This window comes from Haliotis rufescens, unplaced genomic scaffold (genome assembly GCF_023055435.1).
Source record: "Haliotis rufescens isolate VD_foot unplaced genomic scaffold, xgHalRufe1.0.p SCAF_3, whole genome shotgun sequence".
NCBI lineage: Eukaryota > Metazoa > Mollusca > Gastropoda > Lepetellida > Haliotidae > Haliotis > Haliotis rufescens.
This window is the reverse complement of record NW_025964001.1, coordinates 35,834,422-35,860,614: the sequence shown is the minus strand read 5'-3', so window position 1 is coordinate 35,860,614 and position 26,193 is coordinate 35,834,422. Positions and strand designations below refer to the sequence as shown.

At 41.4% G+C, this 26,193-nt stretch overlaps 2 protein-coding genes and 1 pseudogene across 7 annotated transcripts in view; 1 reads left to right on the top strand and 2 right to left on the bottom strand.

Moving 5' to 3' along the window:
- LOC124119179 (solute carrier family 25 member 45-like) overlaps nucleotides 1-26,193 on the bottom strand; it is a 28,161-nt gene that overhangs the window by 1,781 nt on the left and 187 nt on the right. Inside the window, exons 2-7 of one of the 6 annotated variants that reach the window (XM_046481621.2) lie at nucleotides 24,698-24,775; nucleotides 6,077-6,133; nucleotides 4,188-4,303; nucleotides 3,050-3,093; nucleotides 1,999-2,079; nucleotides 732-990 (exon numbers count right to left, since the gene is read on the bottom strand). In XM_046481621.2, coding sequence (XP_046337577.1) covers nucleotides 732-990; nucleotides 1,999-2,079; nucleotides 3,050-3,093; nucleotides 4,188-4,275 — 472 coding nt within the window. In that variant the 5' untranslated portion in view covers nucleotides 4,276-4,303; nucleotides 6,077-6,133; nucleotides 24,698-24,775. Of the gene's footprint in view, nucleotides 1-731; nucleotides 991-1,998; nucleotides 2,080-3,049; nucleotides 3,094-4,187; nucleotides 4,304-5,279; nucleotides 5,501-5,987; nucleotides 6,055-6,076; nucleotides 6,134-6,171; nucleotides 7,523-24,697; nucleotides 24,998-26,193 lie in introns of those variants that run through there. The other 5 variants (XM_046481636.2, XM_046481630.2, XM_046481645.2 and 2 more) reach the window with 5 other exon arrangements.
- LOC124119216 lies at nucleotides 7,647-11,551 on the top strand. Its single transcript, XM_048402903.1, has 3 exons — nucleotides 7,647-8,771; nucleotides 9,685-10,009; nucleotides 11,137-11,551. Exons 1-3 carry the CDS (start codon nucleotides 8,370-8,372, stop codon nucleotides 11,178-11,180), a joined length of 771 nt encoding a protein of 256 aa, XP_048258860.1. The 5' UTR covers nucleotides 7,647-8,369; the 3' UTR covers nucleotides 11,181-11,551.
- LOC124119172 lies at nucleotides 16,103-19,098 on the bottom strand (annotated as a pseudogene).

The window sequence follows — 26,193 nt, the reverse complement described above, 5'->3', positions numbered from 1 at the left end:
TAATGGGATGTCCTCATATCTTTGTGTGGCCGTAGCGAGCACTAAGATCTGATTTAAATGAGAGTGGTTTGATTCTTTACAAGGGTGAAATTTGTGAAGACTATTCTTGTCGTCAGCTTAATGGCTCGAATACAACTGAAAGAGGTGTACAATCATACTCACTCATTCACGTTTTCGTATAGTCCAAACATTGCTGAATATTAGGTTTGGTGACTGAACGTTATCCGAGTAAGCGAAGTGCCTGTCAACACTGAAGTTTAAAGATAGAGAGGTGTTTTCTTCACCCTTATCCATAAGCTAATACAGTGTCTAAAAACATGTGTTGGACCAAACATTGTTACCGTATTCGACGTAATAAGCGCCCAGGCGCTCTCAAAATTAGAAATATGGGGCTCTCATTAGAATATTATTTTGTTGAGTTGAGTTGAAAGATAAATTTCGTGGTTTATGCTGACAGCCTGGAATGTTTATATACGAGAGATATATTTTTCCAGAATTTAATTGCCCATAATTAAGGGTGCATATAACACACGAGTGCGTAGTATACGCGAATAAATAAGTATTGTGTACATTGATCAATCGGAAAGGGTGCAAATTGGGATTGTTCACGAGCCAATATATTAGCAAATATCGCCGTGGGCGCTTATTAGAGCGGGGCGCTTATTACGTCGAATACGGTATGTTATTTCAATCCAACCAAAATTCTCAAACAACTAAAGGTCAAGTGGTACCTTTGTTCCCAGCAGTGGTCTCGTGGGGTATCTGTGACTGTAAAATGACCTTACAGAGGTCAACGGGACAGGCAATAACCAACTGGGCGGCCCCGCCGACACACCCTGCAACGTATATGTCGGCATACGACGCTCGATCAAGTTCATTGCGCATACGTTGCATGAACTGCAAGGTGTTTCCGTAGACTCCGAAGAATACCGAATTGATAACACCATAAGACAGAAGAGGCCATGACATCCCTCGGAAGAAGCCTCTCGCCTAGAAGATCAATTGACAAAACCGTAAATGAATAACTTACGTTTCCCGGAACTGTAATATTGCTAATTTGATTACCCTTCACACACTACAACTAACCTACGTCTCATTGAGCAAATAGATGTATTCATTTCATCTGTTCATTGAAGAGTTAGAATTGGCCTTGAGTAACCCATGCTTGTGGTACGAGGCACCTTACGGGATTGGGTGGTCAGACTCGCTAACTAGGTTGATGCGAGTCATCGTATACCAATTGCGTAGACCAATGCTCATGATTTCAATCACTGGGTTGTCTGGGCCAGACTCGATTATTTGCAGATCGCCGTCGTATAATTGGAATATTTCTGAGTGCGACGTTATAAACAACAAACAAACAAAAGCTTAATGGATCGGAAGATCGGGTGGTCAGGTTTGATTGTCCCGACGGCCTATGAGGATGCTCATAATATCAATCACTGGATTGTCTTGACTCATTTCTTTACCAGTAGCTTTAAATTCGCTGGAATATTGCTGATTGTGGCGTTAAAAAGCAAGCAAACGAGTATTAAGTCATTTATCTTTTGTTGAAATGGAAAGCAATAAAACACTTATAATAAATATAATAATAGAAATAAATAACGCACCATTCCTTTTATAATGAATAAGACTACTTAAGGCCCGACCATTTGTTATGTTCTGAAAATATTATTTCTTCCATAAAATAGTGGCAACTATAATGCTGTTTGCTGGACATTCGTTCATATTACTATAGTTAATCTGTCACGCAGCGTCAGGCATGCCAGATTGACTATAGTAATATATACTATGTTTGAGTAGTATGATTACTCGGCTTCACGTTTCAATGAAAACAACTGTATGTCTTCATGCAGAGCCCAAAAAATATTTATCTCCAATAAAGATCATAAGAACATGAGGCGAGTGAGTTCATTCTTAACATTTCGGGGGGCAATGCCTAGGGAATTGCCGGGCCCTTGTGTCAGGCATTACCATGGGTAAAAGTCGAACACTTACTAGTCCCTGTGACTGTATATGCTTCAGAGCGTCCATTGTGCCGCGATACTTGGTTCTAGTAGACTGCGTCTGCAACTGTACCTGCGAACGATAAGACTTTTATAAAAAAATATCTCACCTGCCATCCTCATAGGGTGGCCCAGTCGTCTAAAGCGCCGCGTTTCGATGTGCAGTGTTGCGTCCCTTGGGCACGCCAGAAACCTATGATTGTGGGTTCGAATCCCGATTCGCCCCGATTATGTTTCTAGGTTTGTCAGCACCATACCCGTGCTCGTGGGTTTCACCGAGGTGGTCAACGTCTGACACCTGCATCACTTCGGGCTTTCCTCCCACATTAAGCTGACACGCTGTGATGTAACTGGAATAATGTTTAAAGCGGCGTTAAACCCAACTCATTCACTCACTCACTTTTTAAATAGACTGTCCCCAGTTCTGGTTCTTCTAGTTCTCAAGATACTTACGAGGTGATTTGAGGTGAAATTGGGTTGAACGTCGCGTCCAAGATTATTGCACTTATACAGCGACGTGCATGTACGTGGGTGTGTTTGTGTGGGTGCTTGTACTAGTCCGGACTGATGCCGATTTATAGTGCTAGCTCACTGAGATACCATGCCGCAGTTTAACATGAATACCCCACTCAGACACAATATACTGACTCCGAGCCGACAAGTCCTTGTTTTAGCCTCTTAATGCCGAGCGCCAGGCAGGGTAACAACAAGTACCATCTTTTAACGTCTTTTGCGAACCCCGGACCTTCCGCTCCCCGGGCGGACGCTCCACCACTAGACCACGGAGGCGGTCTAGATCCTTACGAAATGTTGGTTACGAAATTATCCCAAGCCAGAAAGGCCCATTCACTTTGTCTGATGTTGAGGTATCCAAATGGCTCGCGGAATTTCAGGGTTTTCTTATGTGTGTATGCGTGAGCGCGTGCGTGCGTGCGTGCGTGTATGTGTGTGTTCTTATATGTTATTATCACTATTAGGGCTAGCGTCTATTCATGTAAATTACTGCACCCTAACTGCATGTACTGCCGTAATCGAGCACTTACCTTAGTTGTGTCGAAAGGGTGCCCTACCACCAACCCCACCATACCTGAAAGACGTAAGCATACATATACTCGAGCTGTCCTGGTTCCCCAGTGAGGAAGTGAGAGAGTAAGCTGTATAACCGTTGAAACATAACAGCTAACAGGCAAATAAAACCATTATTCCCTACTTGTAGGGAGAACGGACTCAACCTAGGATCGATCAGTTGGAAAGTGACAGACAGTGTGGTATCATGTTGTTCATGCTGCCAGCCTCTGGTCTGCCTTCAACAACCCATGCTTGCCGTAAGAGGCGACTATGCTTGTCGTTAGAGTCAACGAACAGGATCGGGTGGTCAGGATCGCTGGCTTCGTTGATGCATGACATCGTATCCCAATTGCATTGATCGATGCTCATGATGTCAATCACTTGATTGTCTGGTCCAGGCCTTATATTTTTCAGACCGCCGTCACATGGCTAGAGTTTTGTTTTTTTGTTTGTTCTTTAACGCCGCACTCTGCAATATTTAATCTATATGACGGCGGTCTCTAAATAATCGAGTCTGGACCTCACAACCCAGTGATTGACATCATGAGCATCGATCAACGCAGTTGGGATAGATGACATGCATCAACCAAGTCAGCGAGCCTGACCACCCGATCCCGTGACCTGAGACCTATTCTACCCCGGATCTTCACGGGTCCTGAGTAAACAACAAACAAACATTATCATCTGACATTGAATGTTAATCTCAGACTTTACCACGAGGTCGTGTCAGGTGAACTTACTTGTCAGCGTCCAGTGACCGAAACATTCAGACCAACATCTGTATCTCGAAAATGAACTAAAACGACTAGTTCCGAATATGGATGATAAAGGCATCCCGATTATATTGTGGCTATTTTATACACCCTGTCACCTATTATCTCCATCACGTCTAACTCGGATGTTCACGGGTGTGAGGATTATGAAAATCAGCTAGGCCACAATCAATAGATTCGTTCTGGGGCGCGGGGAGACTAACAGACCAATGATCATAGTCGGGCGAATTGTGATTCGTAACCATTATCATCGGCTCCTACCACGACTAAGGGGTATAACTCTGCACATCAATGTGTGGAGAGGTATCATCAACACTTGGCACATGAGCTGAGATCTTACCTCCCATAGCACCGGCTATGTAGTCATTGATAAGGCTGCTGCTTGGGTGTCTGACGACGTCATGAGCGAGGCCAACTTCTTCGTCCATCTGCTCGAATTAGTCCCTTCTGAACGAGCTACAAGTAACTAAACATGTCAATATCACTTCCGATATATTACCATGATTGATGGCTGTCATAAGTGAAAACGACAAGGTCGTTTCTGGATTTAATTATGGTTTATTTTTGTGTGTTCGACGTATAATATAAACTCATAGCGAGCGAGAGTGGGTGAGTGAGTGAGTATGGTTTTACGCCGCTTTAGTAATATTCCAGCAATATCACGGCGGGGACACATTTCTGGGCCCACTTGCACAAAGCGATCTTAGCGCTAAGATGATCGTAACTCCCATACTTTAACATCGACTTAAGATAATCTTAACGCTAAGATGGTTTTGCGCAAGTGGGCCCAGAAATGAGCTACACACATTGGACCTATATGGGGAACGAACTCGGGACTTCGGAGTATACAGAAAACATATGTCAAGGCAGCCACGGCAGTAAATATATAGACATAGTGTTATATAGAAACTGCAGAATTAAAATGCTTAAATTCTAATTTCAAAGAAAAAACTTTAGAAAGACGATAAGGTTCTTCTTGGGCCATATACACTACTAGTAAACCTTAAATCTGTTAAGGGGCGGTCGGGTAGCCTAGTGGTTAAAGCGTTCGCTCGTCACGCCGAAGACCCGGGTTCGATTCCCGACATGGGTACAATGTGTGAAGCCCGTTTCTGGTGTCCCCCGCCGTGATATTGCTGGAATATTGCTAAAAGCGGCGTAAAACCACTCACTCACTCACTCAATCTCCAAAGAAAATGGGGTTTTGAGTTGTATGCTTGCAACAATATCGATAAGACTATGAAGAACATCAACAAAATAACATTCATAAGGTATCTGAACATCCAGATGTTATGTATAAAGCACGTGAGGTTTCAACAGTATGTCAGGAGGGACAGGTAGGGGAAACATGTGAGCACGTGTATATTGCTGACAATCCAAGGCTCGGAATCGAGGGACATTATGGCCTCCGTATGTTTAAATCACGACCCACCTGACACTGCAAACACGATTTCCAAGACTTCTCTTTTATAAATGCTGATTTGAGATTGTAAGTTATAGGTCAAAGAAACAAAGGCTGACCAAGTCGTGATGACCTTTCATCACGATAAAGCCCACGAGCCTCCACATGTCTTCAACGTGAACTAGAATATTTTTATCATATATTTTCTAATATTTACTATCATCAAGCACGGGTATTTGACATTAGTACTTTTAATAGGTAAAGGGTCCATGGCAACTGGAATTCCAAATTTATTTAGAATGATGGAGAGAATTAAAAAAAAGACCCCGTTTTAATTAGAATCTTGGCAATGATTCTAATTAAAACGGGGTCTTTTTTTTTAATTCTCTCGATCATTCTAAATAAATTTGGAATTCCAGTTGCCATGGACCCTTACCTTACTTCCTCTAATGCCCCACCATCGGTGACCCGTGAAGATCCGGGGTAGAAAAGGTCTTCAGCAACCCATGCTTGCCGTAAAAGGCGACTATGCTTGTCGTAAAAGGTGACTAACGGGATCGGGAGGTCAGGCTCGATGACTTGGTTGATGCACGGTCATCGATCCCAATGGCGTGGATCGATGCTCATGATCAATCACTGAATTGTCTGGTCCCGACTCGATTATTTACAGACAGCCGTCATATAGCTGGAATATTGCTGAGTGCGGCGTTAAACAACAAACAAACCAACCAACCCCACCTTCGGTCGTACTCAAGAAGAATGGACGCACAGCACATGCAAGATGGCCCGGGGAACGAGATATCGCTGTGAAGAGTAATGTTAGTTACCTAGGTAGGATAGACAGTTTGTGGTGCTGTGGAGGAGCTTGTCGGTATACGTGTAGCCTGAAAGTGAAACAGACAGCGGAGAGTTAACAACGCACCAATCAAGCTCCTTCCCGGCGCGTGACACCTTCGTTACACTCTCGGTATTATTAGGAGCTCCGCGAACGGACTATCGCTGTGAGGAGCTTGCGCACCCATGAAGTAAGGGAGATAACTCTCGAAAGGACCGACAATTTAACATCGCTGCCAAAATGTCAGTCGCGATTACCTTTCGGGGCATTTCGGATGACACTGGACCAGCCTTTTGGTCCCATGAACCAACTTTACGGCAAAAACAACGTGGTGTAGCATTTAGTACTGGCTCATACCTTCATTCCGTCACTTTTCATTCGGTTCCGGAAAACCACGTGGCAATTTGCGTCAAGACATTTAAAACTCAGCGGAAACCAGATCCCCCCATGCAATCAACTAATCGCTGAGCAGGATAAAATAATCATTCAGTAACGCCCATTGCAGCTGCAAAGCGGAGTAAGTATTTAGTTGTTATATATTTTGGTGCCTTTACATTATATAGGATAAATCAGATGGGAATTCAATGCGCCAAATGTTGGGGCATGTACATTACGTCATCGCTTTTGCGGTCGGCCATATTGGAGTAGTGGAATATTGCCGCCAGTGAGACTTTGAATCCAGTGATTGCGTTTCTCTACTAGCTATGGCGGATTTTTGTGGAGTGTTTGGTTGCACCAGTCGTGCAGATCGAGAGAACTGCCTATCGTACTTTAGATTGCCTGCAGTGTGAAATAGCCACGGTGATCAGACCCGCCAATTGTCATCAGAGCGTCGAAGAGTTTGGCTTGCCAACATTGGTCGGGCTGACTTGAGTGAACACAAGTGCAAGTATACTAGGATATTTTCCCGTCATTTTATCACAGGTAAATCGATAATACACTTGTAGTTGATTCTAAAAAATCTATATAAAAGTAAAAGAATATGATAAACTGGACTGACAAAGAGAGATTATCACTTTTGTTCCGTTTTCGATCAGTGGGGGATCCACCAATCGATAAATAATGCAATAATATTTAAATAGATTTATTCACTTAACATGTTATTTATTCTCTCGTCTTCGTAATTATTTCTTAGTTGAATTAAATGCACGACCATTAGCTTCTGTCGTTTTTGTTTATATCTGGGAAATAATACAGATGTCCTATCATTGTCTCTCATTGACATAGATTTAGGAAATGTGAAGTAGGCAAATTTATAGATATTGTTATACATATAAATAAATATTACAAGTGGTTTTGATTATCTAGATATTGAAGTTTGTAGAATGAAAAAGGAGGGGGGACAGTTTGTGATAGAAATGGGCCCTTATGAATTAAGTGAATATTGATTTGATATCAGTTTTATTTACTAAATTGATAAATATAAACATCAAAGGATCTAATTGTTATTCTTTTCTTTTGAACAGGGAAGTCTGCAGACTTGTTTGACAAGACCAATCCTGACTGGGCATCAACTTTGGATCTTGGACAGGATAAGTTTAAACTCAAGTCTGGACCAGAGAGTGTTTCACGCCATAACAGAACTGTTGTCCGTCAAGAAAACCGCAAGAAACTGGAAGCAGCTAACACACTTATTGCTCTTCACCATATTGCTGCACTTGATAACTGAGGACATCAGTGTTGATCAAGAAGTGGATGAGAACAATAACATCAAATCTCAGACTTGGCTAACTGGTACTGAGATTGTTTCCATGGAGGAAGAATTGGAGCGATTAACTGTTAAGAATGTTGATCTGCGACAACAGTTGTCGCAGTACAAATTGATAGAATGTGGACTTAGGAACAATAACGAACTTGCTAATTTCTTGACAGGGTTACCAACTTATTATATCTTGGAGACGGTTTACAACTATATATCCAGTAACCAGTGTTTGCGTTTACGGCGTCCCATATACAAAAATAGGCACTGAAAAAAAGAAAACAAACCTGTACACGTCCCTTTACGCGTTTTTCATTTTGAAAAACGTTAATTTACGCATCACTTATTGTTGTTTTGTTTCGAGTTTCTCTGGCTCCCAAAACCAATGTGATATTGAGTATCCAATATTCGCTGGGTTCCGGTGCCAGCCAATTCGGTGCACCCACGGAAAACTGAAGTATCTGATGACGTTTCTCTTCCATATCGTGTCCGTAACGGCATCGCTGATTGGTTACCAAAACAGAACTAGAAACGTAAGCCAATCGCAGACCTTGTTAACAGTTTGTTGTCAAGGACTAAGGTCAAAATGGCATCGCCGAAACCTTGTCAAAAGAAAAGAAAGTTTCGAGAAAGTTGGCTTGAAGAGCCAATGTTTAAATGGCTAATCTATGAAGATTCCAAGATGTTTTGTGGAGTTTTTCGTCCGGTAAAGCGTAAAAATGCTTTTGTATCTGGATGCAACAATTTCCAACGATCGAGTTTGATACGGCACGAGGAAAAAAGCTGTCACAAGGGCGCGGTGACAACAACACGTTCGGCAACACTGCTTGTTAAGTGTATCCAAAAACAAATGAAGTTGCACAAGATGGACTCGTACCTCAAATTTATCGTTAAATTGTTTTTGGCGTTGTCCAAGTTTAGCAAACTGATAAACCTGCAGCAATTGAACGGGGCCGATCTCAAAGGTGTATATAAACATCATGAACAGGTAAGATTCTTAGAAATCACATATTAATTTAGACTGGCTCTTATTAGCTTAGTTCTGTAGATATATTTTAATTTTCTAATCTTAAATTATTTACATTTCCATAATCAGCTCAATCTCATTAAAATCAGATCTTAGTTCTCGCTATCGCTAAACAAAGATCTGAGGACATCCCATTACGGGTCACGTCAGAACGACCTTTCATCCAACCAATCAGAGCGTCCCTGACCAGATCCTCAAAGTGACATTCGAAATGTGTTTTCTAATCATGCAACCACGATATATTTAACACGGGGTATTCCGAACGACAGTTACGGGTTTTGTGACAAAATCCTTACAATCTTGGCCATCTATAAGCCATTCCAGCATGTTCCTCTTATCAGTTTTGTACTTTTTAATCGAGAATACGTCAAAATATGTTTCGAAGCGTAGTCGCCAGTTTGAAACTAGTGTCGTAAAGCTCGAGAAAGCTGCCATCTGATTGTCCAATGTTGATTTCTTGTCAGTCATTTCATTGGTTGGTCAAAATTCGCGAAAGGTCATTCTGACGTGACCCGTCATGGGATGTCCTCAGATCTTTGTTTAGCGGTAGCGAAAACTAGGATCTGATTTTAATGAAATTGATAATCAGCTGATAATGAGAACCAATTTACATTGTGCATGTTGAGTACCTCATGAGCTTCAGTTGTAAATCACTTTAAAATTGTTTTACACTTAGGCTAAATCTATGTAGATCTATATACTATACCAAGTTATACTAAATTGAATATTTACAACAAAAAATTCTAGATTTCATGAATAATAATAGTACTGGTAGTAATAATAATAACAATTACCATGATGATCATGACATTAATTATTTAAAATGTCACAGTCATTGGGGTCACTATATTTAAATCATAATTTTAATCAACAGTTTGAAGAGATGCTTCTTTCGCTATCTCAGACGGTTGATAAGACAGTACACCAACATATCAGTGAGGCCACATTCATCAGTGTCACAACAGATGAAAGTGTTGATGTGGCAGTATTCAAGAAACAGATGATTCTTATCACAGTTATTGTGGAGGGGTGTGTGAAAATCTACTTCGGCAAAAATGTTGATGTTATTGATGGAAAGGCTGACACCATAGCCAGTGCCATTCTCAACTACCTCCAGGAGAAAAGAATCCCCCCCTCAAAGGTTGCAGGTTTGGGGAGTGATGGTGCTGCAGTGATGACCGGTCGTATCAATGGTGTTGGTAAGTATGTCTATGTAAATTAGTATACACAAAAAATGTAGTAGAAAATACATGTTCACCTTCATGTTCACACCCCCTGATGGAGCTGATACATTAGAATAATAGTCATTTCAAAGCATACTCTTTCCAGTTTGATATAAATAACCTGGGACTATCATCTGAGTGTAGAAATGTATTTGTCAAATTAATTGTCATTGTCATTTCATTAATTTAATGTCAAAAATCTTATGTCAGTTTCATTTCTGAACATTATGGAGTAACTCTCTAAAAGATCTTTCGGCTTTGTACAATATTAGTTCATATATACATCCTAAATTACAGGTGTACAGTTATCAAGGGAATGCTCATTGCTTCCACATGTTCACTGGTGTGTGCATAGATTAGCTCTTGCTGTGTCACAGAGTGCACATGCAGTTGATGCTGTCAAACATTACGAGGAAACAGTCAATCACATATTCAATTATTTCAACAACTCACCCATGAGGTAGATCACGTTTAAACGTTGTCCAGATCGTTTTTGAATTTTTGTTGTTGTTTATTCTGGTTATATTTCATCACAGGTGTTCATGAAGCACTTTGCATAATTTATTCATGATGTATAATTAAGTTCCTTGTCTCTTTTTATACATCATGAATAAATTATGCAAAAGGCTTTATGATCACCGGAGGTTTTCATTATTGTTTGCACCAGTGAAAGGCATTATTTGTTGAACATATTAATGCCGTTCATCTTACTGTCTAAACTGAAGAAGATTATATTTGTATTTTTGGATAACATGAATTGCCAATTAAAGCAGCCATAAACATTTAAACATGTAAAAGTATTATGTTTATCTATGACTGTTTTAACTTATTTTCCTTATTTTCCCAGAACATCAGTGATCCTGACAAAAGCCTCCATTTGATAATCTTTTTTTCAGAGTTTCATTGAAGTTTAAAAAAATTCACTAAATTTATATTTCAATATGTAAATGCTGTTAAACTTAATTCATTTCCATGGAAATGGTAAAGAAACCACCAGTTATTATTTCATATATGATTGCTTTAAGTAAGTGTCCATATATAAAAATGAAATAACAACTGTTAAAATAAGGAAATGGATTACAATGTCTGTTCATATTTCACAGGTACAACAAACTGCGGGAGCTTCAACAGGTCCTCATTGATGTGACTGTTGCCCTGAAGGAGCCTCACAGTGTGAGATGGCTGTCCCTTCATGAGGCTATTCTTGCTCTCAGTAAATGCTGGCCTGCCTTGGTGGCTTGTCTTGGTGCTGATGCTGCTGCAGACAATCCAGGGGCCAGGAGAATATCATCAAAGGTGGAGACCTACTCCTTCGTGGCGTATACCTGCATTTTGGATGGTGTACTCCCCCTCTTCACAAAGCTGTCAAAGACTTTCCAGCACCATTCTCTTGATTTTGACAAGGTACTTGACTCTATATGTTATAAATTCAAAAGACCTATGTATTCACAGTACAACTGACTTAATATTTAGATGATGTAGTTGAATTCATCCTGACATATGTAAAGTAAATGTCAATTTTCATATTCCATGATAATGATGATGATCAAAATATTTCATTTTACAAAAGTAAATGTTGTCATTTTAAATACATGTAGATGGAGAGCATGTTACATCTGACAAGACAGACACTTGAGGCCTTTCTAACAGACAACACGGTCTTGACTAGCTACAATGACCTGCAACAAAAACCCAAAGATCAAGAAAACAAAATAACCTGGATGGGTATCCCTATAAGGAAAACAGGTCAAGCCGAGCACAACCCTGAGACTGCAAAGAATCTCTTCATAAACGAGCTTTTGGCTAATCTTGAAAGGTGATTTCCAAAAAATGGCAAGTGTGGTTACATTGATCATTATATTAAAACATCAACCAGAATTTTTCTGTCTTTGCTATAGTGATGGTTAATTTGATTATTCTCAGACATTAAATGTAAAATGTCAACTTCTCATTTAATATTTTTCTTTTTAGGCATGGCTGTTCTGAGGAAAACTGAACAATATGCTGAATCCCAAGAAGATCGTAGCTGTTCCTCAGGCTGAAGTTGGTCAGTATGGACAAGAGGACCTACAAGACATCTGTGAGACGCTTTCTCAGCCAGGGGGTGTTGATCCTCAGGTGTTCAGCCCTACCCGTGCAAGGAATGACTTCTTCATGTTCAAGTTGCACTGTCAAGGAAGTCAGAAGTCTCTTCCAGAGTTTGCCAAGGAACTACTGACAGAATATAAAGATGAATTCCCTGACTTTGCCATTCTTATGGAATACTTCATGGTGGTTCCGCTCAATTCTGTGTCATGTGAACAAGGCTTCAGTCGCCAGAATCTTGTTAAAACAAAGTCACGAAATAGGCTTAGGGAAGGGAGACTAAAATGAACTCTTGAGGGTTTCCTTCAATGGTCCTGATGTGGCTGACTTTGACTATGTTGATGCTGCAGCTAACTTCCGAAGCATGTGAGATAGGTTGAAGTAGGGAATGTATTGTTCAGGCTGAAATTGAAGTATTGTTAGGCTGAATTTGATGTATTGTTCAGGCTGATATTGAAGTATTGTTAGGCTGAATTTGTATTGTTCAGGCTGAAATTGATGTTGTTCTGGCTGAAATTGAAGTATCGTCAGGCTGAATTTGATGTATTGTTCAGGCTGATATTGAAGTATTGTTAGGCTGAATTTGTATTGTTCAGGCTGAAATTGATGTGATGAGTTTAAAACTTTGATGACACTTTCATCTTAAAGGATGGTTACATGTTATTGTTCAGTCAATACATGTTCACACACACAAAATTAGTTTGTCATATATAAAAAATGACTGGATGAAGAATATGGCTATGAGTTTTACAAAATACACACATAAAAACAGACACTTAAAGTTTTCAACCAGACAATTTATTTGTGCTCAGAATAGCCTTAAGTTCACCATTTCAGGTCTGCATTAGGAAATTTCTTTGGGGGGTGGGGGGGGGGTGTATAACTATTGACTGTTTCGAAATATTTATTGAAATTCCATCACACCTTGAGGCAAGAGCACTAACCTGGTCAACTTACAAGTATCACAACACGGTCAAATTTCTTATTGGTATTGCCCCCCAAGGAACAGTTTTGTTCTTGTCAAGAGCCTGGGGTGGACGTGTCAGTGACAAACATCTCACAGAGAACTGTGGTTTTCTAGAGAAGCTCTTACCAGGATAAGATGTGCTTGCAGACAGGGGATTTGATGTCAGAGACAGTGTAGGATTAATGGCTGCAACTGTTAAGGTACCTGCCTTCACAAAGGGGAAATCACAGTTACCAGTTATAGAGCTTGAAGAATCACAAAGACTTGCTCACCTGAGAATTCACGTTGAACGCGTGATTGGACTGTTAAGGCTAACGTACAACATCTTGTCTCACACAATACCTATCAACTTCTTGTTGGTAAATGATGGAAAAGAGGTGACAACTATTGACAAAATTGCAAGAGTTTGTTGTGCGTTAGTAAACCTTAATGATTCTATTGTGCCTTTTGACTAACTTTTCATATGTACAATTATTGTACCATATGTAGTGAGTGTGACAGTTCCTGCTCTTGAATATTGAAATTTAAACCCAACATGTCTGCAGTTTTTCATATTAAATGAAAATCCAAGCTGCACTGATGAGTCCTGGTGGGACGAAACATGTATGAATCTATATGTTTTGTAGAAGGTAAAGTTAAAATTGATAAAGATATTGCTTGCTCTCAATCTCTCTTACTTATATCATGTATACTTTGCTGTATTCAAAATAGAGTTGTGATGATAAATGATGGAAAGGGGGTGACAACTATTGACAAAATTGCAAGAGTTTGTTGTGCGTTAGTAAACCTTAATAATTCTATTTTGCCTTTTGACTAACTTTTCATATGTACAATTATTGTACCATGTGTAGTGAGTGTGACAGTTCCTGCACTTGAATATTGAAAATAAAACACATTGGAAAAAAGAAATACATTGAAAAAAACAAAAACAAATCTGCAGTTTTTCATATTAAATGAAAATCCAAGCTGCACTGATGAGTCCTGGGGGGACGAAAACTGTATGAATCTATATGTTTTGTAGAAGGTAAAGTTAAAATTAATAAAGATATTGCTTACTCTCATTTTCTCTTACTTATATCATGTATACTTTGCTGTATACAAAATAGAGTTGTGACGATAAATCAATGTCTCGCTCTCTCTCTCTCTATATATATATATTATCAGTTAATATATTCACAACTGAGTCTTCATTGCTATGTAATTTAAAGAGTGGCCTAGTTGTCTAAGGTGCCGCAATTCGCTGTGCAGAGTTGCTTCCCTTGGGGACGACAGAAACCTATGATTGTGGGTTCGAATCCCGGTGCCTAGCTGTGACGTAATCATTAGGTAATTATTGCTTAACGCCGTATCAGCAAACGTGCAGCTCCTCGCGGCCTGATCGACAAATCAAGACGAGAGCGGTTATCTCCCTTGAACTGTCCCAAACTATTGATCTGACCGCGTTGTGTCAACCTGTATCAGCAGATTCGAGTACAAAACTCACAAAGCGCTTCATGACATCCAATATATGAGAAGTACCTTCAAGGAACAATAGTTGCAAAAGCTAGATATGACAAGTTATTTGATTAAAACTTTTCTCACATACGCCAGCTGCTTTTGGTTTACCTTCTCTTCTCAGCAGGTATTTCTCAAGAAGACATCATTTTCAAAAGCCTCTTATTTCTTCTTCCTACCTTATTTTTCGACAGTATAATGTGGTTTGTTGTTTAACGCCGCATTCAGCAGTATTCGAGCTGTATGACGGCGACCAGACAATCCAATGATTGACATCATGAGCATTGATCTACGTTATTGGGATATGATGACATGCATCAACCAGTTCAGCGTGCCTGACCACCCGATCCCGTTAGTTGCCTCTTACGACCAATATGGGCTGCTGAATTCTAACCCATATCTGCACAGGGGCATATAATAGTGTACTCTTATGATAAATATGTGCATTTAAAGTAAACTGCAATTACAATGAATCAGAGAAAGGTTTGTTTGATAGGTCAAGTGGGTTCGTTCACCTCACGCGATAACGACAACAATCCAATCGCTTCAGACAGATCCTCAAATGAAATATTTACTGAAATGGTTGTACCATTACGCTTTGGTTGGTTACTTTGTTGTTTTACGCCGCACTCAGCAATATTCCAGCTCTATGACGGCGGTATGTAAATAATCGAGTCTGGACCGGGGAATCCAATGACTGATATCATGAGCATCGATCAACGCAATCGGGATCGATGACATGCTTCAACCAAGTCAGCGAACCTGACCACCCTATCCCGTTAGTCACCTCCTACGGCAAGCTTAGTCGCCATTTACGGCAAGCATGGCATTACGCTTTGAATAGTATATTCCAGTTATATTAGGGCGTGTCAGCTTGATGTGGGGAAACTGGAAGTGATGCACGTCTCCGACGTTTACCTCTTCGGTGAAACCCGAGAACAACCGTATGGTGCTGACAAATCTAGAAACATAAGCAGGGCAAATTTGGGATTGAACCAACGCTTATAAGTTCCTGGGACGCCTTATTCTGGACAACTCTTCACAGGCAGTCGTGCAGCCTTGGGCGACTGGGTCACCCGCGCTCCGTGATCGTTCCCCAGCTCCAAACATGGCTCCACTCTGCTACACGTGATTTAAAGACATCCTCATCCACTTGACCCTGACGTGGGGCACTGATTTATGTATATACAAGACATTTCCAAAATTATCGACCGGCATCAGAGAATGCGTCAGTTATATCACCAGTTGTCCCGTGAGCGCTCACTGTCGTTTAAAGTGAATCTTTCAATTTCGTGAATGAGTGAATGTTGCTTTAGGCCGCTTGTTAAAGTATAGAGTTGTGAGCGGGCAAACTTGTCTCGAGACAGGAACATACAGTTATACATAAGCGCATGCATTGTGAGATATGTGTTTTTACGAGTAGTGTACAGTGGTTTGAGTGAATATTCCTGCGAGTTGACTGACGCTTTAAGCCACTTTGCTTCCCCATCGCCACTCTATTATGGTGTAAACAAACAAACACAAATTTTAAATACATTTATATCAAGAAACACATATACATGATGTCATTCGCTCAAAGATAACGCTTGGAAACGTTTGAACACACTCTCAAAACCAAATACGTTTGGCCAAACACTGTCACGTGCCACAGTCTTCACTCATTGTCAACTTCTTAGCTCTGTTCAACCAGAGCGAGGTGTTTGACAAGGGCGGTAACACCCCGCCTAGCCAGGGAGCGGAGATAACCAAGGCTACTAAGTACCCTCAACAGTTCTTGTCTCCCCTTGCTGGCTAGGTCTGCGTCCAGAGATGTGGCGATCGAGTCTAGTCTGTGACAAATATGAGTCAGCTTTCGTGTTCCCCTGTTGAGCATTCGGACGTCTAAAAGCACTGCCGTGTACTCGATCACGTGGTTTAACTCAAGCTTGAGCTGCATCATCTGCACGAGGAAGTCGTGCACGTGCTTGGCAGTCACAGGTGTGCAATCGTTTTGGATATGCGATGCTCCGATATCAGCCCCCTTCAGCAGAAGAGTCTGCAGCTGGTTGTTCAGCGAGTCGGTTGTGGACTTGAGAGCTCGCACGTTTCGTGTTTGTCGATGGTTTCTGTTGACAACCGCCATTTTGTACAAACTGCTCTGTTGGCCTCGACTGGAAGTATCGACATGTTTGATCGTCTTTCTGAATGTTCCGACACTTTGACATTTCATGGAATAATGGTCATATTCCCATGCTGAACAACAGATCCAGCAGAACGTGTATCCACAAAGACATACCATGCACTTACATCCTCCATTCTTGACGATGTGGCGAAAACATTTGGGGCACTTTTTCCCCCGCACTCCAACTGACTGCACATCTGTTAGCACGTCATCGCCATGTTTCTTTAATTTCTGTGCATAATGTATCGTCTGCTCACATGAAGCTGGCCAATGAGCGTCTCTGAGGCAAGAGAAGCAGACGACTTTGCCACACTCACAACTAACTGTGACCGAATCCTTTCCGTCATTTCGTCTCTTCAATACCCGGCCACATCTTGGATTCGGGCACCATTTTAGATTTGGACTACTCTCTACATCCAAATTCGCCCTCTGTTTCTGCAGCAGCTGGACGTGCTTGATGCTGACGAGAGACAGAAGCATCGCTGTGTCAGTGACAGAGTCACACTTGTACTCGGGACACTTTACCTTTAAAGCACCGGAGTGAATTCTTTCCGTAATATGTTCCTTCCAACATTCGTCACAGAACCAGTGTCCACATTGCAGGACACAGCTTGACGTTGTACTGCCTAACAGCTCAGGGTTGATTTCATCGAAACAGATGTTACAATATTGTAGTTGTTTCCGTTCGTCGTCCTGGCTTGCTGTCATGGGCGCGGCAGCGAGTGCTTCATTTTCAGAAACATGCACAAAGTCGTCTTCTTTATCAGCGCTCACGTCGTCAAGGTGGAGGCTGTGTGTCTTCCACTTTTTGACAGAGGTCACCAGTTGTAACATCATGACCTTTTGATGAGCTGACGCCATTTCACCCATCTCCTTCTTCTGAAAGCTTTCGGCTGGCAGGGTGGAAGCAAACATGGCGGCTGCTTGGATTACCTCAGGTACCGTGGTAGGCATCAGATCAAACAAAGTTTCAAGACGAACTGTGTCAACACTGCAGCTGATGTTGAACTGCACTCCATAAACATCTAGTCCCGTGTCGTAACTTGCATCACGTACAAATACCAGACAAGACGAAAAATCCAGTCCTCCTAGAAACCCCATGTTTGCTTGCTTGGATTTCCTAACAGCATCAGACACCTCCTCTGTTGTGTCTATGATGAACTTACGAGGCTTACACTGCGCCTCCATGTACCTATGTTGAAATGTCTCCTGCAGTTGGTGTGGATGTATTATGTCACACTGAAGGATAATTCGGACAGATTCCATCTTCGGGGTTGGAGGGAGCCTAGTGAACGTAGACCCGGAGGTGTTGCTTTCATCATCGCTGGTGGAGTATGCCTCGTCACTCTCGTCCTCTCTACTTGGCACCAGGACCCAGTCTTCCTCAGGCCTGCTTGGCTTCTTCTTTGCCTTCACTCTTCGTCTTTTTGTCTGCTTGGTACACAACTCCCTAGCTCGTTCTGCTGCTTCTAACACATCAATCAACATCACCTCTGGTGTTTGAACCTCCCCAGGAACATCACATTTAGAATCTAATTCATTTTCGCTCTGTTGGTCATCAAATGAATCATACTCTTCTGAGTCCAGGCTTGGTTCGTAACAGTTCACAGAAGGGTGCCTTCTTTCCCTCTTTTAGCGACCCTTCCCTGTTGACTTAAACTCACCATCGTTGAGTAACCACATATATTTAGGGTTGTGAGAAAGGGAGCTGGTCGCGGGTGAGGGATAGAACACGTCATATCTTATATCGGGGTCAGGGTCAGACTGGCCTTCATCCCCTTCCCCCTCATTAGACTGACCTGTCTTTGTTTGTCCCTTCCTTCTTCTCCTCCTTCCTTCCTTTGCTTTATTTTTTGGAAGTACACTTCTGTCGTTGAAGTAACCCGAAGTCGATACGACCGATTTCACTTGTCCCTCACTGCATGAAAACTCCACGCAGTTTGACTGGCGCTTGAGCTTGTGTCTTTGATACATGGACACCCTAACGTCGTGCTCGTCATGATCTATATTCTCCTTGATCAGTTTTGGCAAAGCCCACCTTCCCTTTTTGTTGAGAGAGTAGAATACTCCATCTGCGTCAAGATGAGAGTCGTCTGCTTCGTCATTTGGCTGTCGTCTGCTAAGGTTAGTGCTCTCCCTTACTATACAGCTTTCAGTGTGGTATTTGCGACTGAAGCGGGTATTTGAAGCTCGCAGGGTATTTCCTGACCGAACCCCGTGTTTTTCAGACTTTTTCACCATCTTGTTGAGTTCTAGCCCGTTTCGAGTCGGGAAACGTAAATGTTAATCGAATATGGAAAATGTCTAGCCTTATATACCAGTTGAAAGTTTCTATCGGTTGTGCAAGCCCGTCTATAAATAGCACATGAGAGCCTCACTCTGGGAACTACTTTGACTATAAATAGTCACTGACGTACACGTCTAAAGAAAGCCGTTAATTGATCGGTTATGAACTCCATGCAGCGATTTGCGCCATCGCTTCGTTCTCACTACATACACTATCACAATAAAGCGCAAACAAGAGTTTTGGGTTGTTTCTAAACTCCGTGCAGTGATTTGCGGCATCGCTTCGTTTCTCACTACATACACTATCACAAAAAAGCGCAAACATGAGTTTAGGGTTGTTTCAGGTAAGTTGTGACACACTGCAGCAGCTGGGCCGACCACGCGACATCACAAAGGATTTTATGTTTGCTTCAGCAGATCATCGCAATGACAACAATATAATTAAACACAACCACCACAATATAGCACTGCAAATATGGATGATACTTAGACTAACGCTTAATTCTTTTAAAATACACAATTTTGATAGAAACAAACGACTCCATTTAAATTGAAAAAAAATACCTAGTGAGATGGAACATTCAGAACCTGTGGAAAATGTAGACTTGCTTCATTACGAGTTGTAGCATTACAGTAAGGATTGGGCGGAAGGGAAAAGAATATGATTCAGGGACTGAGAGACAGACTAGGATGATACTATACATATAGTTAATCAGGGGGAAATTGTATCATCCTAGATGATCACACTGTTTACCATTACAGTTTACAGTCAGGCTGACAGGTTAACAATGATAGTACTGTGGCATTGTTTCACCATGATATGACCGTACCAATGGATACCCTGTTAATCCGTAACAATACCTACTCCCCCGACTTCCCACAGACGCACGGACTGGATTAACTGGATGTAGCTGCATATATTTTACACAAACTGTACCTGCGCTATATTAAAGTGTATTAACATCTCTGACATAATAATACTGGAAACAGTACTGGTATATTATCATTATATCATAAGTAATGCAATATTTAGTATGAAAACTTCCTGTCAACCATTGGCGGTATAGCGAGTTAGTATGACCAGGGCACCATGAACAAGTATTGACAAGGTCATGGCTGTCGTGGTGTAGTCCTGGATTGCGCAACTCGAGGCAACACCAACACAGCTAATTCCCGTATGTTGTTTATTATACCGAGGTTTACATTCACAAACATTACATGGATGTGTAAACCAGTAGTAACAGTCAAACATTATTTGAGGTTGGAGAATGACTCTTGCTCCAGAAGATTTAAGTGGGTGGAAGCTTTACTGCGTTATAGCGAGGTAACGCGAGTGCACTATGTTCACAAACACGGACTGTTGTATGTATCGCTCGATTCAGGTGGTTGATCATAGCATTATTGAGCCATCAGCACATTGGCTGAGAGAGAGAGAGAGAGAGAGAGAGAGAGAGAGAGAGAGAGAGAATAACTATATCCTGATACATGTACAAATTTCGTATAACATTGATGATAACTGAAGATATATTTGAGAGTCTACATAAATGGATACTTCTTACATTATAATATTTCCGGCATATGAACAGGAAGTGATATTCATCCTCAATAAGATCTAGATAATACTGATGACAAAATCTTAATAGTTATTAAAATCTAAATAATAACATGTTTTCTAAGATTGACATAAAAAGATAGGTTTCATTGCATGTGTTAAATTTAAAAAGCTTATAGTAACGTGGAGAGAGAGAGAGAGAGTGAGTGAGTGAGTATGGTTTCACGCCGCTTTTAGCAATATTCCAGCAATATCACGGCGGGGGACACCACAAATGGGCTTTACACATTGTACCCATGTCGGGAATCGAACCCGGGTCTTCGGCGTGACGAGCGAACGCTTTAACCACTAGGCTACCCGACCGCCCGGACCGCCCGAGAGAGAGAGAGAGAGAGAGAGAGAGAGAGAGAGAGAGAGAGAGAGAGAGCACTATCCACAGCTAGAGATAAGCAGGTTCCAGATGTTATTGGGCGGTCGGGTAGCCTAGTGGTTAAAGCGTTGGCTCGTCACGCCGAAGACCCGGGTTCGATTCCCGACATGGGTACAATGTGTGATATTGCTGGAATATTGCTAAAAGCGGTGTCAAACCGTACTTACTCACTCCAGATGTTATTTGTTATTTAATACTTGGTGACTTATTGTAGTACAGTTGGTTGGTTGGTTGGTTGGTTGTTTAACGCCGCACTCAGCAATATCCCAGCCATATGACGGCGGTCTGTAAATAATCGAGTCTGGACCAGACAATCAAGTGATTAATATCATGACCATCGATCCACAGCAATTGGGATCGATGACATGTATCAACCAAGTCAACGAGCCTGACCACCCGATCCCGTTAGTCGCCTTTTACGGCAAGCATGGGTTGCTGAAGACCTATTCTACCCCGGAATCTTCACGGGTATATTGTAGTACAGATGAAATAGGTTTACAGTTGATACTTTATATCTTAACATTAACTGTAAGGCAATTTAACAGTTTCATACACTCGTGATAAATTGAAGTTGCCATCAAACGCAGTGACAGGTCCGTAATGACACATGGTATATGTGCAGGCAATTTATGCGAAGCATATGTTTCATTGGAAATAATTTCATCAGTAATGATCACATGGAAATAGATAAACTATTCTCACAACTGATATCATTTTTAATCATATTCTGTAATGTAGTGAACATATTTCAATAGATACATAATCACTTGTATATAGCTTATAGCAGTTATCATTTGCAATCATCGTTTACATGCACAAAGATGTCGACATGTGGAGCAAAAACGATCGCTTCAGTGCAATAAAAATAATTTGTATAGGATCACTCGGAAGATATAGAAGGTATTATTCGATACCCGCTTCACTGTCAATCCGCAATTCCATAGTACTCCATTTTTGTTTTATAAATCCATTTATAATTAAATCTCTATAGACGCAAAATCGTGCAGATCTGGTCTAAAACCAGTAAAAATAAATACATATTATACCGTCAAGATCTTCGGTATTTCTTATTTATTTAACCCGTGAAGATCTGGGTTAGAATAGGTCTTCATCAGCCCATGATTGCCGTAAAATGCGGCTAACAGGATCGGATGGTCAGGCTAGCTGACTTGGTTGATGCATGTCTTGGTATCCCAATTGCGTAGATCGATGCTCATGTCAATCACTGGACTGTATAGCGACATGTGTGTGTCTGCGTGCGTGCGTGCGTGCCTGCGCCAGGGGCGTTGGGGTAGCTTAGTTGTTACAGCGTTCGCTCGTCACGCAGAAGACCCGGGTTCGATTCCCCACATGGGTACAATGTGTGAAGCCCATTTCTGTTGTCTTCCGCCGTGATGTTGCTGGAATATTGCTAAAAGCGACGTTAAACCATACTCACTCACTCACTTTAGCATCAGCACTCTTCTGGAGACGGTTGTGTGTCGGAACGTACCCACGTCAGAGGTCGGCGCGAGATAGGCGTGTTAGTAGCTGACAAAGTGACACCGACTACGCGACCTACAAACCAATAACTGGCATGCACCTGTGCATTATCCTTGATGACAGCAGGTATCTGTTCCCATCGCTTACGTGTATAAAAATGAAGCTGGCAAAGTGACAGTTACGCGACCTACTTAAAAAATAACTAGCATGCACCTGTGCAATAACGATGATGCTGGCAGCACTTATCGGTTCCTATCGCTTACATGTATATAAATGAACGGGCATGAATGTAATTAGCAATGCCTGTAAACTTGGGATATTGAGTTGGAGTGTCACTGCTCCCAAACAATATGGAATTAATATTTTACATATGTAACCTATTTCAGATTAAAATATCGGTCGGCAAACACGAAATGTCTTGTACACTCCTTGTTGAGGTAATTGATTTAAATTATGGATTTTGTATTTTGCCTCCTTTGATATACGGTAATCTTCGGATATCGCAAAATTTCGGCAAAAGCTAGCAATGTCAAACAGAGCGAACTATCCTTATCCCTGGACAGGATTTGCGAAAGTTATATTTTGAACAAAATAATGCTCATTTCAATCACTGGATTGCCTGGTCCTGACTCGATTATTTACAGACCGCCGCCGTGTAGCTGGAATATTGCTGAGTGCGGCGTTAAACAAACCAACAACGAACTGCAGAATATCTTCATTTACTTTAATAAAATAAACCCCGTCTAGATAACAGTAGGAATGTCGAACTGGCTATATTCCTGTGAAATAAGTGTAGCGGCCATAAACTGTCAGAGTCAAGTGATGTGATTCGAACTACAGGGACCTTCTGATCCGAGGTGGGACGCCTCGTCCACGTGACCAAAGAGGTTAACCCTCTTCAGCAAGCTGACAAGGATGTCATATGTGCGAAGACTCCACGCCGTTACATAAGCATTAGAAAGAAAAAAATATTACAGAAATGTATTACTGATAAAATATATTTATTACTTGCCCGTGAAGAGATCACCCGTTTAATAAACATACAGCTGTATTACACATTGTGTAATACCAAAACGCGTGCTTTTGTAGTCTCGGAACACGTTTCACGAACAAATATTGAAAGCTCTCAACATCCCTTGGCTTATTCAACGACATTGCGTGTGGAGTTGATAGATCACTGAGAGGAGCTTATGCACACTCGATGACCCCAGCAACCTTGTTGCTAGGCTGACGTCACATGGCATTGTTTCGCCGATGGATCTTGCAACAAAATTCCACAAATTACGTCATCGGGTATTGTGACGTTATTGTAAACTTTGAGGTGCAAGGCCCGTTCCACAAGGCGATCGTATTGTAGCGCAACGACAGTCATTAGTCTATTAAAGTATGTGATTTGCGATAGTCTTAGCCCTACGATAATTTTGTGAATTCTAAAGGTGAGGTGAAATTGGGTTTAACGTCGCGTCCAAGATTATTACACTTATATAGCGACGTGCATGCACGTGTGTGTGGCTGCTTGTACTAGTCCGGACTGATGCCGATTTATAGTGCTAGTTTACTGAGATACCATGCCGCAGTTTAACATGAATACCCCACTCAGACACAGTATACTGACTCCGAGCCGACCAGTCCTTGTTTTAGCCCCTTAATGTCGAGCGCCAGACAGGGTAACAACAAGTACCATCTTTTAACGTCTTTTGGTATGACGCGGCCGGGGATCGAACCCCGGACCTTCCGCTCTCCGGGCGGACGCTCTACCACAAGACCACGGAGGCGGCGAATTCTAAAGGTGGACCGTTGTTTGGAATTAAATTCATACGTTTCAACTTTTGACGTGTTTGAAGTATTATTCTGTTAAACTCAATTTGACTATGCCGTTGATCGTGTGGGTGTCAGCCTATGCTACTCAACAGTATAATTCTAAAAACGTTATAAATGGCAAGTAATAAATAAAATACTAAACTCGCTCCCGTGTAAAACCAATTATATGAAACTCGTGAATAGTTGTGGTATCTGACTCGCTTTCGCTCGTCAGATACCACAACTATATTCACTCGTTTAATAAAATTGGTATTACACGGGAACTCGTTTAGTATTCTATATATACTTTTTATTGGTCTTCTACCCACTGGCTACAGAAAGGGACGAGTGCTGACGAATGCATCTACAGTGATATACTGCAGATGTTCCCTAGTCAAACCACTTACCTTGAACACCCGTCTCCTGTATTCACGTCAAGGTATAGGGGAGTGTGTCATTCGAGTCACCTCCTCCTCATCAGCTGCCTAGGTCAGCATCGAAATAAAAGCGAGAAAACCCTTTCCATATTCATGAGAAATATCTACCAAAAATTCACAACAAAATGGCGGCAGTCCAGGTCCTTGTACGAATGCTGCTTGGTAAAGTTATTTCCATCGGTCGGTTAGGAAACAAACAACTGTCCATCCATCACAAACACTTCAGTATCTGTGTCATGGATGTGAGAGCCATAATGATGACAGCATGTGTCGGGGAATATCGGCCCCAGATGATAATAGGGCATGTATACGAATACACTGACATAACACATTATATAGCCAAGGCAATGCAAAACGTGACCGGAATCACCATCACCGATCGGATTTCGTGCTTTCATGAACAAAAGTCTTGCATTACTGTATATATCATTTTGGATAAAAGGTAGGAGGCTTTAAATGAATTAGTTCTATATTGTTGGCATTTGAAACCTCTGGATGACGTCGTCGGTTTCAAATGAAATGTCCGGACATCAAAGTATCGATAACACACGAAGATCTGAAAACATATGTTTATGTCTTGTTAATGGGAAAAAATGGTCTTAAACCTCCTATGACGTCATACTTTTTTTCTTCAGGGGAATTAAAATATCATAATCGGGGATGTTATCTTCTGATTAACTGTTCTAAAAATGTGTTCCGCTCCTGGGGTTCGAACCCTTTTACATTGCATGACTTGTCACTAATAATTGTAAACTCGCTACAACTTTGGCCGCTTGGGCCAAATGAACTGTTGGAAAATATTTTAAAGTTATACTTTGGAGAGTTACCACTGACAGTGTATGATACCGTATGTTGTTATTTTCTAAATTATCAGAACGATTCAAACACGGACACATTAGCAACCCCGTTTTTGAAAGCAAAAACTCAGTACCAGTTAGATCCGAGGTTTTCAGCAACCCATGATTGCTGTAAAAGGCGACTATGCTTGTCGTAAGAGGCGATTAACAGGATCGGGTGGTCAGGCTCGCTGACTTCGTTGATGTCATCGATCCTAATTGCGTGGATCGATGCTCATGATATTAATCACTGGATTACCTGGTCCAGACTCGATTATTTACAGACCGCCGTCTTATAGCTGGAATATTGCTAAGTGAGGCGTTAACAACAAACCAACTTACCAGTACGTGTTGTCACGAGAAGGTCGTGTTGCACGTGCGAAATTGACAAGGCGCCGATTGAGTCAAATTTTCTATTTTGTAAACAAGTTAACTCTCGACCCGTGCATGCAACTCGTGCCCCATGTCTTCGACTGGTTTTCGTTTACGAAAATGTGTACGCAGATATTCATCTTTTTAAACCATCTTAAATCGCAAGTGTATATTTGATAAAACACTTTCCCTCGGATTTGTATGAGATGTAACACCCTCATCCCCAGACTTTTATCCCCCAGGTGATGCTTTAAATTT

Excerpts from the sequence above, each read along its gene's own strand:
- LOC124119216 (XM_048402903.1), top strand. The coding sequence starts at position 8,370 with ATGGCATCGCCGAAACCTTGTCAAAAGAAAAGAAAGTTTCGAGAAAGT. Across the intron at positions 8,772-9,684 it reads TATATAAACATCATGAACAG|TTTGAAGAGATGCTTCTTTC; the intron begins GTAAGATTCTTA and ends TTTAATCAACAG. Across the intron at positions 10,010-11,136 it reads CGGTCGTATCAATGGTGTTG|GTACAACAAACTGCGGGAGC; the intron begins GTAAGTATGTCT and ends CATATTTCACAG.